The 16,744-nt window shown below is 38.3% G+C and overlaps 1 protein-coding gene across 2 annotated transcripts in view; it reads right to left on the minus strand.

Moving 5' to 3' along the window:
• ano1a (anoctamin 1, calcium activated chloride channel a) overlaps positions 1 to 16,744 on the minus strand; it is a 61,145-nt gene that overhangs the window by 11,477 nt on the left and 32,924 nt on the right. For both annotated transcript variants that reach the window (XM_084923556.1, XM_084923547.1), the window contains exons 6-15: positions 16,665 to 16,719; positions 16,340 to 16,391; positions 15,557 to 15,612; positions 14,889 to 14,930; positions 9,124 to 9,188; positions 8,735 to 8,869; positions 7,979 to 8,139; positions 7,310 to 7,395; positions 3,565 to 3,636; positions 2,609 to 2,683 (exon numbers count right to left, since the gene is read on the minus strand). In XM_084923556.1, the coding sequence (XP_084779682.1) occupies positions 2,609 to 2,683; positions 3,565 to 3,636; positions 7,310 to 7,395; positions 7,979 to 8,139; positions 8,735 to 8,869; positions 9,124 to 9,188; positions 14,889 to 14,930; positions 15,557 to 15,612; positions 16,340 to 16,391; positions 16,665 to 16,719 (799 nt within the window). The remainder of the gene's footprint in view (positions 1 to 2,608; positions 2,684 to 3,564; positions 3,637 to 7,309; positions 7,396 to 7,978; positions 8,140 to 8,734; positions 8,870 to 9,123; positions 9,189 to 14,888; positions 14,931 to 15,556; positions 15,613 to 16,339; positions 16,392 to 16,664; positions 16,720 to 16,744) is intronic.

Below are 16,744 nucleotides of genomic sequence, written 5' to 3' on the forward strand. Positions count from 1 at the left end.
AAAGCGCTATATAAATGCAATCCATTATTATTATTAAATACCCACATCTTCATACAACAGCATATTCAATCACATAATAAATACCCTATAAAGTGCTTTGCAAAGGTGGCTTCTGCTATCTTTTATGGTGTGGTCTGCTGGGGCGGCAGCATCTCTGCCGGGGACAGGAAGAGACTGAACAGGCTGATCCGAAGGGCCAGCTCTGTGCTAGGATGCCCTCTGGACCCAGTGGAGGTGGTGAGTGACAGGAGAACGGTGGCTAAGCTGTCATCACTGTTGGACAACATCTCCCACCCCATGCAGCAGACTGTGACAGCACTGAGCAGCTCCTTCAGTGGGAGACTGCGGCACCCACGGTGTGGGACGGAGAGATTTCGCAGGTCTTTCCTCCCCACTGCTGTCAGACTCCACAATAAAGACTAACTGATCAAACACACACATCAACACATGTGCAATAACACTAAGTGCAATAATCTTTTCTGTCATCGTTGTATTTTTACTCAGTTGTATGTAGCATTTGTATTCTATTTTTATCTTATTGTATATTTATTTTATTTTATTCTACTGTATATAGTATTTTATTTTATTCTATTCTGTACAGTTGTGTACTGTATTTATTCTTATTGTATCCTAATTTTTGCCTCATAACTTTTGCACTGTCCACTTCCTGCTGTGACAAAACAAATTTCCCACGTGTGGGACTAATAAAGGTTATCTTATCTTATCTTAATGTGTGCTCCATAGCCAAGTTGTTTGATGACCTTGTAATTCTATGGGAATGTACTTGCATTTGTTAAGTGGTATAAAAAAAACTACTTTTAAGACACTGGCATGAGGAGGAGTTAATATTGTCTTTAGGGATTAATGACTGAAAGTGGTGCTAAAGGTAAAATGTCTACAATTTCTTTGAGATTGGAAAAGAGAATGCTAACACACTACTAGACAGAGCAGGTCATCTACTAATCATAAGGTTGGTGGTTAGATCCCTGGCTGCTCCAGTCTGCATGCCATGCTGTTTAAAGTGCTATATAAAAATCACGCCATTAACCATGTAAATAGTGTATAACTTCATGCATTTTACAATAATAACATTTTACGTTTCCGTAGTACAGTAGTATAATCCCCTCAGCTCTTTTCACCAACTAGGACCACTGTCAGTGGATCCTCAACAGTCAGTGAGGCTGGGAAAACATGTAAGACTGGACTCTCGACACTTTCCATGCACTTAATAACAAAATAATGACCAATAACTGTTTTTGTTCACTGTCAATCTGCACACTGTTGATTTGCACATCTTTTTAATTTCGATTTTTTTTATTTTAATTTTATACTTGATTTTCAATTTTACTTTATTCTTGTATTTTATTTTTAATCAGTACAAGATTGCACAACAATAAGCATTTCCCTGTATGTCATACTGTGTATGATTGTGTATGTGACAAATGAAACTTTCAAACTGAAAGTACACTGTACGTTTCAGGTCATGTTTTGAGTGGCTTAACCTTGCCTAAGGCCCAGGTATTTTAAAGGAAAGGAAACACTCCTTTTGAAAGTGATGTTTGAACAGTGAAATGTATTTAAAAAAAGTTAGACTTGGCTTTATTGTTATAAGGTCACATCAGCCAGGAAATTTTTATGGTATTCATTTTTCTTGTAAGTTGGTAGGGTACAACAGTGTTTATCACATTTACGTTGATAAAATGAGGGGTTAATAAAACATCCATCAAGCATATAAACACTGACTATTAAAGATGTAAACGCATGAACAATGAATCGCCTCCATAATATAGTTCCTGCCCAGAAACTACTGCATATTTATGATGTGAGATGAGGAAGTACTTGTTTTTCTGCTAAATTACAGTTTTCACAGTTGTTTTCTGTAAAAAACTGACTTGTCACTGTCATGTAATTAATATATTCTTAGTGCTTATTTTCTGATTATATTGTTCTATGTACTTTAATAATGAAGGTTTGTAAAGCAAGGCCACTTTTGACTCATAAACCAAGTGCTAAGCCAGACTGAAAAACAGGTAGTCTAGGGTAGAGCTGCAGAGGTATATTAATAGAATACATGAAACCAGACAGAAAAGCGGAACTAGTACATACAAGGACTTGTTTTTATTGAAACGATGTGTGAAGGACCAAAATAACACCTGTATGAGACACATTTTTAGCTTCTAATGTCAGAGATTCTGCAGCTGGCTTTGGGCTGTGCAGGGCTCTCTCTTCTGGAAGATGATTGAATAAAGAATTATAAATGTTTGACCTCTGAGTCGGGTTTTCTCTGTTCTATCATGGGGATCAAAGAATCAGGTTTAATATCACCCACGTATTGAAGTGTGCCTATCTTCAAGTATTTGTAGGCAAATATTAATACATTGTCAGTACTTCAATTAATAAGAGCCTGAATTCATTTTGTGATTAAGCACATTATTGTCGTCCAAATCTTAAAACTTAGGCAGTAACATTATATTCTCGCCTTTCTCATTTACAAAAACCTTTCGACATAGTATTGCCAGGAACAGAAATAATATGGGATAATGACATCATCACTCATGTTTCAGAAACACATGTTGGTGAACACAGTGGGGAGACTACTGGTACTTACCATAAAACCCATCATGACCACAGTAGTCATGTAAGCAGGCAGCCTATCTGTACATGTCAGCTTCACCTTTTCATCCTAAACACATCCCCCAACACACACACACACACACACACACACACACACACACAATGAAGGGCATTAAGACCCGATGGTGTCAGCAGATGTTCTGTTAGTATGTGCAATTCCCCTTCCACTGCCTTATTTCTGTCTTTCAGTATTCAATTCAATTCAATTTTATTTATATAGCGCCAAATCACAACAAAAGTCGCCTCAAGGCGCTTCATAAGTAGCAGCCCTTTATACACTGGTCATGGAGTTGCACAAAGCACATATAACAAACATAGACACAAATCAGTGGCTCCAGTGGAGCAGAGTTAATTCTGCCTTCAGCTATAGTGTCGCATTTGAGTGACTTAAAATTGGGTCAAGATGCTGAGATGACTCCATGTTTATAGGATGAAAAAGATGTGTCCTTGATATAACACGAGGATTTTTTGGGGGGCTCAGGATATCTTACACTCTGAGCCTTATCTTTATTCAAAAGCAACATCATTAACAACCAATTAGATTAAATCAGGCTGTACTCAGAAAACCAGTTAAATCAAGCAAGTTATCACTATGTAGTGGCCTCTGTGGCTTGCAGGTCATTACATAGCAGAACACAACATATTACATAGTTACATTAAACCCACATTGACCATTTCGCACACAGTGCTTTATCATATGTGCTTATATCTACATCCAATGGCAATTTAGAATAACCAGTTAACCTAACATGCATCAATTTGAACTTTGGGAAAAGGTGACGTGACAACAACCACTGAACCAACACTGTTTTTAAATCAGCAACTGTCTATGTAAATAAAATAGGATTGTGATTAAACCAATATCCATATTTTCATAAAGCACTGGAAACATGAAAAGATTTTGTCAGAAAAAAATTGACTTAATTTTACCATCAAGCCCGAATGTTCCAGTTTCACTTTCTTTTGCATGACCCGGAACTCGTACTCAGCTCGATTGTGGTCCTGGAAGAGAACATTTGCTTGTTACTTTTATTGATGGTGCTTTTTGTTGATTAGTACTAAATGTGCAAGACGTTAAACTTGCAAGAGAAGATCCCATTTGGAATTCAGAATGGAGATAGGAATAAGTTAAACAGCCTTGTGGCAAAAAGTTTTGCAAAATAAGCACGTGGTGTTTAGGTTTCTGTACAACTCTGCACAAGAAAAGGAAGATGTGTATCAACTCACCATGAAAGAAACACACCAGCTTGCAGTTTAGTGCACACTTTTACCCAATTAGGGTTAATGATGTCAAGGTGCTTTCCAACAACGTGTGTTAAGCACAGATTCAGTAGTTGTTTAGCCTATTTCTGAAATAGGCTAAACAAGCAGTTGTTTATCCTATTTTGGCATTTACAGAATTTTAAGGTGGAAAGCATCAATCCATCATATTTCTAGCTCATTTAGAAATTTACTGCCTTTATTAAAAAGGCAGTATTTTGGGGATTTCTTATATTTCTGGGATCCCCCCCCCAAAAAACAAAAATCCCCAAAGAAACGAACAAACAAGTATTACATAAAGTTTAAAACAATGACACATGATGATGATTAATGATGCATATAATTTTCCCTTTAGGATTAATACCGTTATTTTTCTTCTCTGTATTCTTAAACATTATATCGGTTCCCAATTTTTATTCTTTCCTTCCAAATTTTAACTCTTAACCATTTAATTTACAAATGAAATTAAATGGTTGTGTAATAGTGATGTGTGTAGCTGAGGGTGAAATGTTCCTTTAATGGTGAGAAATACATGTTTATATCTTAAGGAATGTGATATGCAGCCAGAATTGAATGGATGTGTACCCAGCGGAGGAGGAGCTGTGCGTAAAGAGAAACTGCATCACTAGGAAACAAAGCTGACGGTTAGACAGTGGCCCAAAGGTACATGTGTCAGACTAATGTACAGACACACAGGCTCAGTGAAACACACGAGCAAGCTTCCAAATAGGAAAAATGACAATGTTGTCCAGTACAGTTGAGTAAGCAGAAGAACTGGTCTGTGCTGAACAAGGCTATTTTTCATGTGGACCGATCAAGTAGAAATAGCTTGAACTTTTTCAAGTAACCATTTTTTAATACAATCTCATCTAGATATTTAACAAGACATTAATTCAGAACCTGCTTTACATTATCACAGTGTCGATATGCAATTTCAACACTGACGTATGAACTACAGAAAGTAGACGACATGAAGAATGTATTTGCTTCCATATTTCCACTGAGATTTTTTATTTGATCCATTTTGGAGAAAATACATATATTTGACATAAGATTATTCTACCAGCCAACATGTCCACTGAGGTACCACCGGAGCTAAAAGTGATCTAAAAGCATTTTGAAGTTCATAATTCTGTATTATGTGGACCTGCCTAAGCCTGTGGTTTCTTGTGAGGCCAGTGCTTTAACTGAACCCCAAAACCTGCAGACTTGGATCAAGAAGGACCAACATATTTACCACTTACACAAATGATACCGTGCCATTTGCATTGCAACGTTCCTGAACCTTGCACGACCTATCCTAGAAGTCAATCCTCCTTAGCATGTTTCACAAGGTCATGCTGAACCCCCACCATTTATTCTGCATCTGCCTTACTGTACATGGACATTTCTGCCCTAATAATTCTGTTTCAATAGCTAACTCAGTTTTTTATGCAAGCCATCACAACCTTCAGCTGTATTTATCACCGATTCTAGTTTTTCTACTACGTTTTGTTTTTTCTTTGTTTTGTTGACTTAATATGAGGTCCCAAAGATGTATTTTATTCACAACATTGATTTTTCTTCATCACTGAGTCCTGCCAAAGGATGGGATACCACATCCCGCTGACAAAGAGAGGCCACCCTAACTATTCATGCCTAGCAACTCAAATATGGGGGTGGGATGGCTATCGTTTGTATTAACAACCACACATAATTACCTTTGCTCTTTTTCTTCTTTTTCTAGCTTTACTGCTCGTTTTAATCACCATGTTCGAGACATTTAATCTTGAAAAGTCAATCAAAAGCCAACTACACTGGACCTTGAACTGGGCTACAGCATCTCATGAATAACACTGAATTACTTTACCTTAATTCATCTGATTACAAGCTTTTTATGTTTCATAGCTTGGCTCCATTTCCTTCTCAGAAACTTCTACCTGCATTTGCTCTATCTCTGAACTCAAAGGTCAGCTAGCAGCTTCTCTAGAACATTCTTAGTTGCTCCTTCATCTAAGGGGTGTCTCAGTCAATGAACTGTTAAACCACTTTAAATACACATCAAACATGGGGCCAAAAAATCCTGCCTGTATTGAATCCTCATTGCATTTGAGATTTTTATTTCAAGAAGATTAAAAGTCAAGAATTGGTAGCACTTGCTATTACAGCTCGGTAATAAAGGGGTAATAGTAGGGTAACAAGAGTAATAATATGGTAATTTCTAACTCATTACTATGCAATTACTAAAGTAATAACCACTTAATATGCAGGTAATATAATGGTAGCAACAGTAGTTACAGTTGAGTATTATTACCATGAAATTACCGTAATAGGATAATAAGAGCACCAAAACTGGGGGTAATAATATGGAAATACAGCTCCGTAATAACATCGTAATAGCAGGGTGACAAGGAAGAAACAAGAATGTCATAATGTGGTCATTTCTAAGTTATTCCCACTAAAAATAAAAGTTTAAAAAAAACTGGATAAAAAAGATAAAAGTCAAGTCAGACAACTTCAGAGCTATGAGTCCTAGAAATGCCAAGACTGCTGTATTGATCAACTAATTAACTAGACCACATCTTCAGAACAAACCTCAAAAGATAGTCAAGCCAGATGTACAACACAACTGAACCACAGAGACAAAGTCAAGTAAAAAGACCACATGGAGACTGTTAGACACCTTAAAAGAGAAGAAAAGTAGTTTCAGAACAGATCTGTAACAGTTAGTGAAAAAGAAGTCAAACCTTGTGTCCCTCCTGTGAAATAAACCAAACACATAAAAACATAAAAGCGATATCAGTTTACGTGTCAAGTTAAAAACATTTCATGTTTTTTAAGAGTAATATAATGAGGTGAAGTGCATTATTTCATTCCATTAAATTGTAGCATATGATATTGTATTGAATTGTACTGTGTACATTATAATTTAAAAGACATTCACTCCTAAAGGTTTGTGTGGGAACCTTATCTTATCTCAACCATTATGTTACTTATTACTAAAGGAATGTGTTTTTAAGATAGCTGCATAGACGATTCCTATATCCTTTATATCTATATTTGTCTCTGTCTGAAGAAGAGTGTTGTTAAACCTTAACATCTGCTTTCATGTTTGACCAAAGCACTTTCTAAAACGAGCAAAGATCAACTGGAACATATGGCACTGCAACAACAAACTTCAAGTTTCTATTTAATTTGTGTTTCTAGCATCTTGCATCACACATTTATACTACAAACTGTGCAGGTTTTGTAGTTATTGTGGTCCTAAAACTTTAATTAGCACATTAACATTAAAAAGATGTACAGTAATATTTGCACAGAAAAAGAACTTGTGCAAAAAGTGCAAACTTATTATTCATTATCACTATTTACTAATTAACACTAGGTAACAATTATGCTCTGTGCATTAAAACACATACATGTGGGGTTATCTCACCTCCTCCTCCTCTCCAAACCCTGTGAGGTCCCAGACATAGTTGAGTCTCATCTGCCGCCTCTTCCAGTGCTCCATAAAGAGAACAGCTACATAATAAGACATACACAAACTCAACGCATGCTCGGACACCAGCTGCATCATGTTTCTTGCTATTTTCCGTATATATAAATGGCAACCATAGAGAGTATGAACATTTTATATTTTTATTGTACCTATTCATGTACATAATCAACAGCAAGCAGTGCCTTTATTTAAAAAGTATGGATTTATAAAAATATTTGGAAATCATGTATAAGGGGTTCATAATAAAATGTGCTGATGTTACATTGCTCACAGCTGATGACTCCACTTGTATGATTGCACCTTTCATATTTCTTAATATAAAATATGAAATATAAAGTCTGGCAGTATTTGACTTTGCAACTGCCAACACTAAACATACACTGAAACAAAGGTGCTGGTTCCATAGATCAAAACTTTAAAATGATACAGTCTTATGTCCCGAGCTCCTTAGACTACGATGACCTGGGTGACTGAGAACCTTTACAGACAATACAGTCTTGAATTTGGTACAGTTTTATCGATCCTTTGCTGCACGAGCTTTATTTGTTGGTGGTCTGCATATTTTCTGGTTGTTGCCTATATATTTGGACAGCAATTTGTACTCACCCCATAGAGCCATGAAGACCGAGAAGAACACAGTGGCTGCATTGTCAAACAGATGGCTGGCTCGGGCTGTGCCACATGCTGTTACCAGCTTCCAGTAGCTGCAGGCTTGGTCGCATAGTGGACACATGGTAATATTGTTTCTGGGATCACAAATTTCCATGCTAACAAAAAAGAATAGATTTCAGATATGAATCAGTCTAAGCCAAAAGTTGGAGAGACCTTCCCGTCTGTTACTTAGACCGGTATATTAACCAACTGGACCAACTTCCTATGCACTCTTCATCCTACTCTCACTTCTTCCTTACTAATCCTCTCCACCTCCTGATTTACCAACAGTCCTCTAGTACTTCGTTCATCTTCTCAACACATTTCCGTCATTTCTTAGCACATTTCCATTTGTCGAACCTGAAATCTGTTGCACACCCTTTCTGGCTTGGTACAAGTCCTTTTCTCGTTTCTTAGCTTCTAGCTCCACATACAACTCAGTATAAGCCTTTTCCATTGCCACCTCTCTCTTTACTGTAGACCTACGCTTTCTTGTACTCCTGGCTACGTTCTTCTTCTTATTAAGACATGAAAATGAGAAATTTGTTCACTCCGTTTGTGATGCAAATGTCAACAAGTCACAAAAAAAAAAAAAAAATCACAAAAATGTAACCTACCTGCGGTGAGTATTAGACAAAATTGGAATCATAGCAAGCTGACACTTGCAATAAAGGCAATAAAAAAATGAATAAATAAATATGTCCAGCGTACCTAGGTATGTTATCATCGACAGTAGCACAGCCATAGAGAAATACAATTACTCCAATGATGGCAGCAGGGATCAGCATCTGTGTGTAGACTCCCAACCAGGCAAAATACAGTCCAACCTTTTCCCCAAAATATTTCCTGGGTGAGAGGAGATGCAGAGGTCACATCACTGTCAAATCCATCACTGCGAAATTAACTGTGATTCCTTAATAGTTGAGCTTAATTCCATGTAAATAGGTCATGTATGCCACTATTGAAGTCATAATTACAAGACCTTTCTGATTGAAATTAATTTCCTCAATTTAAAGTCATAGGACAAATAAATTGTGGTTTTGCACGCTTGTCCAAACTGCATTTCCTATCAGTGATTTTATGCCGGATATGGATCTCACCTGATAAGTCCAATGGGCTGGTACTTGTAGAAAACACTGTAGCTTGCCCACTGTTCGTACAGGAGCTGTGAACAGAAGCACGACTCAATAAATATATCACATGCTACAAATAATAAATATATCCCTTAAGAACCCAGACCTATTTCTACTTTCATGAAAATTACGGGGGTTGTAAGTTATATCAAATGAATCATATATAACACATTTCTGAAGTTTTTTTTTGTAATAGCTCCACCCACTGCCCCAGATCTGAAATGTCACATATGCGTCACATCGGGCATACAAGGTACATTTGTTCCATATTTAGAAAGTAATTCTGTAAACACTTTCTTGCTTTTAAAAACAGAATTTCCTTTTTATTTTCAAATTCTTAACATGGATAATGATGGTAACACTTCTTGGTTTACTTCAACAAGCTTCTTGGAAAAAAAAGAAAATAAATCAGCCCAATGTTGGAGGTACAACTCGAACTCTCTTGGGTGGTGGAGGTGGTGATGAGATGTTCTGTGATGGGCGCCCCCTGTGTGATTTCCAAAGGATCAGGCTTGTGGCAACTTCTGCCTGGAAGCTTCTTTGTTTCAGTGGCCTTTGGACACCAAGTAGCTTGCAGTCACGACGGTAAATCAACCATGCGTTGACAACACCGAGCATGATGGTTTGCCAGAACAGGTAGAGATACCACCTCCGTGACTTCATGTGGTACTTGTACCTTGCAATGCAGGCGTCAAGCAGGTCAATACCCCCCATGAATGTGTTGTACTCCTTCACAATGTGTGGCCTTTTGACCTCAACAAATGCCTTGCCCGATTTGCTCCAGCGACGGACTGTATCTTGAGGCTCAGTTGCACAATAGGACGAGATGAGGGTAACAGATTTGTTGTCATACCACTTCACAATAACCATGCTCTCCTCCTTATTCACCCTGGCATCAACAGATCCTCTGCCTCTCTGGGCAAGACTTTTTTCATCTTCATGCTGACAACCTGCTAAGCGATTTCCACGAAGTGTTCCTACAAAGTAGATCTGTCGCTGAAGAAGTGTGAGCACAAGTGGGGCTGAGGAGAAGTTATCAGCAAAAACTTTGTAGTTTTGCTCAGCTGGCAGAGTTTCACACAACTTCACCACAACATCTCCTCCAATCCCAAGTAAACTCTTCTTCCCAGTACCACCTTGATAAAAAAAAAAATCATGGAGCATACCAGAGGATGAGCACCGGGCCCAGGTTTTCGATCCCCAGGGGTGGGGCTTTCCCTTCACATACTGGCTTATTGGGCTGTGTGTCCCCTTGAAGGGTACCATTTGCTCATCAACAGAGTTGTACTCCTCTGGGACGATTCCAGACGGATCTTCCAGCACTTGTCTTCTGCATCTCTGTGTAATAAATCTGTATTGTCAGTGAAATGTAGAGATCCCAACAGGGTTTGAAATCGGTTGCGGGACATGTTATCTGCTACCATAGGACACCTGGTGTCATTTTCCCAGTATGCTCGATTTCCAGGCATTTGGCATAGACCCATCCTCAGATAGAGACCAATGAGTATTTCTAGTTCTTTAACAGTGGTATTTACATTTCTCAGATGGTTGGATTTTTGTACACTGTATACATTTGTTTGTTCCATTAACAGCAGCAGCATATCATCTGTGATGAAGTTTTTGAAGTACTCCAGTGGAGTGTGGATCTCATCTGGAGGTTTGGCACAGGGTCCCTTGAATGTGGTCTCAGGGGTTTTGAAAGTTTTCTTTCTCCAGGAGAATTTTTGTCCTTTGATAGCTGCCTTGGGCTGCCCAGTGTCCATATGGCTTGAATGTGGCTCTGTCTCTAAATCACTTGAATCACAACTGTCTGAATCACTGGATTCACTTGATTCATCACTCTCCACTTCTAGATCAAATTGTTTCAGAAATATTACCAAACTAGGTTACAAGTGACCTATGACATCTTATCTAAAGTTTAGAATTGCTGAATGAGTAAAAGCTTACCTTTGCAAAAAGAAAAGAAAGTTTTTAAAATTAGCATAGTGGTCTCATTAGCTAACCAGGTGGACCAAGACTTTGAAAATGGTGACTTGAACACCCAGAGTGCCTCACTTGTCACATGACTGAACTAGTTTGTGCAGTAGACGTCACTTAGGGACTTTATTAGTTAAAAGTCAAAGTTAAACCATTTTAAATAGTTTTTCTCTAAGTGTAAAGGGGCGGTGACACCAGTGTCACTGTGGGTCCTTAAGGGATTTTATTTATATATATATATATATATATATATATATATATTTATTTATTAGGGGTGCAACGATACACAAAATTCACGGTTCGGTTCGATACTTTGGTGTCACGGTTCGATATTTTTTCGATACAAAAAAAAAAATGTTCATGCCTTTTTAATTTGTCATTTATTAAAACTATAAATATATATTTTAACTCAAAAGTACAGTTTTTAAATTTAACCCTAACCCTTGTGTGTGTTTTTTATTTTGACAGCGAATGCGCACCCTCGGACCACTTATGTGCAGCCCTGGTTATATAGCTCATCATATTGCAGCCACAGAAATTCTTTTGTCCATGAAACCATAAAGCTGCACTTTCTTTTTGCCTTATAGTCTGATTTGTCATAACTTTTCCGTTTTGTGGTAATCTTTTCTTTGGCTGTCACTTCTTCACCCTGACCTGTCTTATTTGGCTCAGCAGAACTAAAATATATATCCTGCTGCTTTTACACACGCACTCACATAACGCTCAGCGACTCTCTGCGTGATCAACCTCTCACATGTTTAAGCTGCGGGAGATTTCACTTGTCATGTTTGCATAGTAAGCTAACGATTGATAAGACGATGTCAGAGGAATTGGTGCACAAATTATCATCACTCACCAATCAGTGCTGTCGCTCTCTATACACAGTTCGTGCGATTGCAAAGTGAAAGCAAAAAAACAAGCGCAAATTCAAACGCGATTTCAATATGTCACATATTGACAGTGGCTCACCGATGCCAATGACATAATTACCCAGCTACATTTCCGAAAGAATGCAAAAGCATTGACATATATTTTTCTTTCCTACAATAACCCGACGGGCAGGGCAGAGATAGATTTTGGTAGCCCGACTGGAAAAATCGCTAGCCCCGGGACGTCGGGCTAGCGATATTGCGAGCCCTGTATCTGATTGAGGAATCACTCATCTTTGGAAAAGAGAGTTTATTACAGAGAAATGGCTCTTTCCAAAATAAAAGCTATACTATACGCTTCTTCTGGGCTATATTCTCAGCAGCATATTAAACATATCAGGTCCCCATAAGGAGAATCCTGTGCTAACGGCTGTCTAAATGACTCGGGTAAAGTTTGTAGCATGCGTGCTTGTTGTTTTTGTCTGCCTCCACTTGTCTTTGCACGAGGATGATGTCGGCGTAAATGTGCAGTCATATTCGTTGTGTTCCCACTAGTGCTGTCAGCGTTAATCTCGTTGAAATGACATTAACGCCACAACACGGCAAATCTCCGTTAACGAGTTACCCCTGATCGCCCCGTGCCTGGGGCTGGACGGCCAACACGTTAACGAGCTAACTGCGCTAACACACTAGCTCCCACCCATGTAATTGAGCATTGCGTGGCACATCCAACATACTGTTTTACTTTAGTCCATGACTCGCTTACCTTCAGGGTCATACGTCACATGAAAACCAAAATAATTCCAAACGCCAGATCTGAATGAGGGTGGGGGAGGTTCAATTTGCCATGTTGCAACTACAGCTTAGCTTCTGTCTCGCTAGCTTGCCCTGTGCTCTTCCTTCTGACAATGCTGTCTGTGTTGAGGCTCAGTGGATCTGCGCTCGACAGTGCAGCCTAGGCGGAGTAGTCGAACGCAGATTCACTGAGCGCTCAACACAGACAGCATCGTCAGAACGAAAGTTGATAAAATAAATTACAAATTTTGTATTGTTCGATACATATGCGTACCGAACCGAAAGCACTGTATCGAACGGTTCAATATCGATACGAATATCGTTGCACCCCTAATAAATAAATATTATATATATATATATATATATTTATATTTATATATTTATTTGTTTATTTATTTATTTTTTAAAGAATTAGAGGCTATTTTTTGCAGATTTATCAGTTTTTATCAGTTTCACGTTATACGTCCTAATGCAATAACATTTATTGTGCCAAAAGAAAAGTTTCCAGATTTTGATTTCATAATCATCCATCCATTCATTATTGGGGGTTCGGGGATCAGAAGTCTATTACATGGCTGACACAGAAACAGACAACCATTCACATATATAGTCATACCCACACCCAACTGCTATATGATGCAGTCATAAAGCAGTTGACTGCATTAGCTCTGTACATTCTCATTTCCTAATTCTAGCAGGGGGACAGCACATGACAGTTAGCCCAAAAGGTTGATTCTGTTCATCTGGACGTTTTCAGTGGGAGAAACGTTTCATCACTCATCCAGGTGACTTCTTCAGTCTCAGCTGACTGCAGGTTTCCCAACCTTATAAACAGTACATTTGCACAACGACTGAAACTAGCCCTCTGAATGAACAATGGCTGTGAGATCAGTTTTTTGATCACTAATATAACCAGAGGGAATCTACACCAAGTCTGAAAGGTTTACCAAAGATACATAAACAGAGTGCACCTTTAAGACCAATAGTCTGTATGATCCACTCGGTCACCTGTAACATCTCAAAGTTTCTGGCTTCAATCCTCAACCTGCTGGTAGGCAGCTCTGAACACCACATCCAGAACATTTCAGATTTTGTTGAGAAGGTGAGAGATGTCATGATGGAGGCAGATGAAAAAATGGTGTTGTATGATGTTACGTCTCTCTTACTTGTGTTCGAGTCACTGAAGCAGTCGACGTAGTGCGTAAGAGATTACAGGATGACCCCGATCTCAGCAACAGGACCGCTCTCAGCACCGATCAAGTGTATTTGGACTTGGAACGGTGTCTTCATTCCACCTACTTCACATACAAGGGTCAGTGCTACAGACAGAAACGCAGGTGTGCCATGGGCTCCCCAGTTTCACCCATCGTGGCCAACTTGTACATAGAAGAAGTAGAAAAGAGGGCCATGTTATCCTACCCAGGAACACGACCAAGTCACTGATTCAGGTATGTGGATGACACCTACAGGCCAGTGGACACTCTTTCAATGAGAATGTGCACATCCTGTACAGGGAGGAACGCTGGTTTAAGGGTGAGTCAAGGAGGCCATTTACGTGAAAAGAGAGAGACCATCTCTGAATCGAGCAGGGGGTCTAATTGTACATCTGTCACCATCTTAAAATGCTGTGATTGCAGCCTTTCCCCAACTCTCTGTGAATGGGACTCATGGCCATTGATCAAGTGTCATTTATGTGCAATCATCAGAGGAAGAGGAAACCTGCAGTCAGCTGAGACTGAAGAAGTCACCTGGATGAGTGACGACACGTTTCTCCCACTGAAAACGTCCAGATGAACAGAATCAACCTTTTGTGATTTCCTTACCTGGAAGATTGAGCATGCATCAAGATACATGATAGTTAATTCAGTATCTGTAATGCTAAATGGACTAGTTATTAGTTATTACGTAGTGCTTTTCTACTTTACTTGAGCTTCCACGATAGCTTCCAAACTCCATTGTCAGTTAAAAATAGGGTGTAAGGTCACAGTTTTGTCATCAGTCAATTTAGGTTGAATATAAGTGAGATTTTTTTTAATAGACTATGTTTTGGTGTAATACTGTTACAAATAAGTATTTGTATTCTCTACTTACCTTCCTGTCATTAGGTTCTGCACTCACCCCTTCAATGTCTCCCTGTAACACACAGGTTTCATATTCAGTATTATACACATTTCCACTGTATAAAAGCCTCCCTAGTTGACTTTAGGTTAAAATTTAGAAAAGGAATATTGGTAAAAATAACAACAATAATACATTTTATTTACATTTTACAAGCAATTAAACAACAAAATCACAGCAGATATAAAATAAAACAGTAGAAAGACACCATGGAATTAAAAGTCTATTGACTTTTAATTCCATCATGAACTAAAAACACTCACAGCACTTTACACAACTTGTACGTTCACGAGTCACACAGCAGACTGGGATCAAACCACCAACCTTTTGGTTATTAGGTGACCTGCTCTACCACCTGAGCTACAGCCACCCCAATTACAGCATCACAATTAAAAAAATATTACTGTCTTAAACTGAGCTATATAAAAATACATAAAATCACATTGAATAAATCACAATTGGTCAGAGAGCTGAGAGTAAATGTAAACAATGGTTTTTTTTGTTTCTTTTTAAATAATAGTGTACAAGCAGCTTAGTATTTGTAGATTTTAGGAAACCCACTGAACTATAATCATTATCTTGGTGTATAAACATCAGCCTTCTCAGTCAAACATGGGAGAGCCCAAAAGTGTGATACTCACATCATGGAGGGGATAAGCAGATGTGTACACACCATTGGCTAGCAGACTGGTGAGCCCTGCATGAAGGCACATTTAACAGAATTATAATACACACACACACACACACACACACCCCATCAGTTACTCACACTCTGCCACCTTGTTGTATAATTAAATGCAGAAAAGAGTGCATGATCAACCATTAGTTCGTTATCTGAAGCCCTTGATTAGCTTTTGAGTATAATGTCACAGTCGGCTCTGATCATCAACATATTCAGTAAATCGCTCATAAATAAAAGCTAGTACAAAGCTGCTGTCCTACAGAGTTTCTGTATTTTGTACAGTTGTGCAGATCACTGCCACTTTTGCTGATAATAACAGTGCCGGTGGTCACAATTTTATTATCATTTGTTGTGCAAATCTGACTTTCCTCTGAGTTATGTGACCGTCAGCTACATTTTATATTCTTAGTTTAATATTCTTCCAGTTTAATTTAATTTAATATTTTTCTTCAGGTGCTGTTAAAACCTAGAAGTGGACTTTAAGAATTGTTTTACTGTGTTAGGCTGTTTTTTCGTGTTAGAATAAAGGAGTTTTTTTCAGTACAATTCTGTTTCTCACACAGTCAAAAACCCTCTGACGTTCATCTAATATTTCAGCTATTGTACCGATATGGTTAAAATGGACATGATGGGGAATTCTATATGTGTCAAGACCACTCTCGGCCTGTGGGACTAATCAAAGAGAGACTAAGATTAATTGCACATTGATTCATTCCTAGTATCAGAAAGGCAGATTTCTTACCCAAGGGATATTTGGGTTTCATGCATTTTGTCCTCTTCAGTACCTCATAGACCTGACCGTTAAACAACAAAAAAGAAAACTGTAGCAATAATGCAGTTTCTATCTTTGAGGATGAGGAGCTGAACATTTAATACAAAACAAAGCAGGGAACTCCGATTCATGAAGTGTTTTGGTTAAATTCCAGCCACTCTCTTGTTGTACAGAATTAGAATTGGGAACCTTATAATCATAAGCCAAACAATTATTTCTTTATTTTGACATGTAATTGAATCAATATATACAGGGTTAACTCTTCAACCATCCATCTACTAAAACAAATACTTACTATGGAGCTCCGAGTCTTGCTGTCAAAGAACTTGTTCTTGTCAGAGAGATCAAATCTGATAAAAAAAAAGAAAAAAGAAA

The sequence above is a fragment of the Perissodus microlepis genome, chromosome 1, assembly GCF_051167445.1.
Source record: "Perissodus microlepis isolate ML-2025 ecotype Zambia chromosome 1, ASM5116744v1, whole genome shotgun sequence".
NCBI classification, from domain to species: Eukaryota; Metazoa; Chordata; class Actinopteri; order Cichliformes; family Cichlidae; genus Perissodus; species Perissodus microlepis.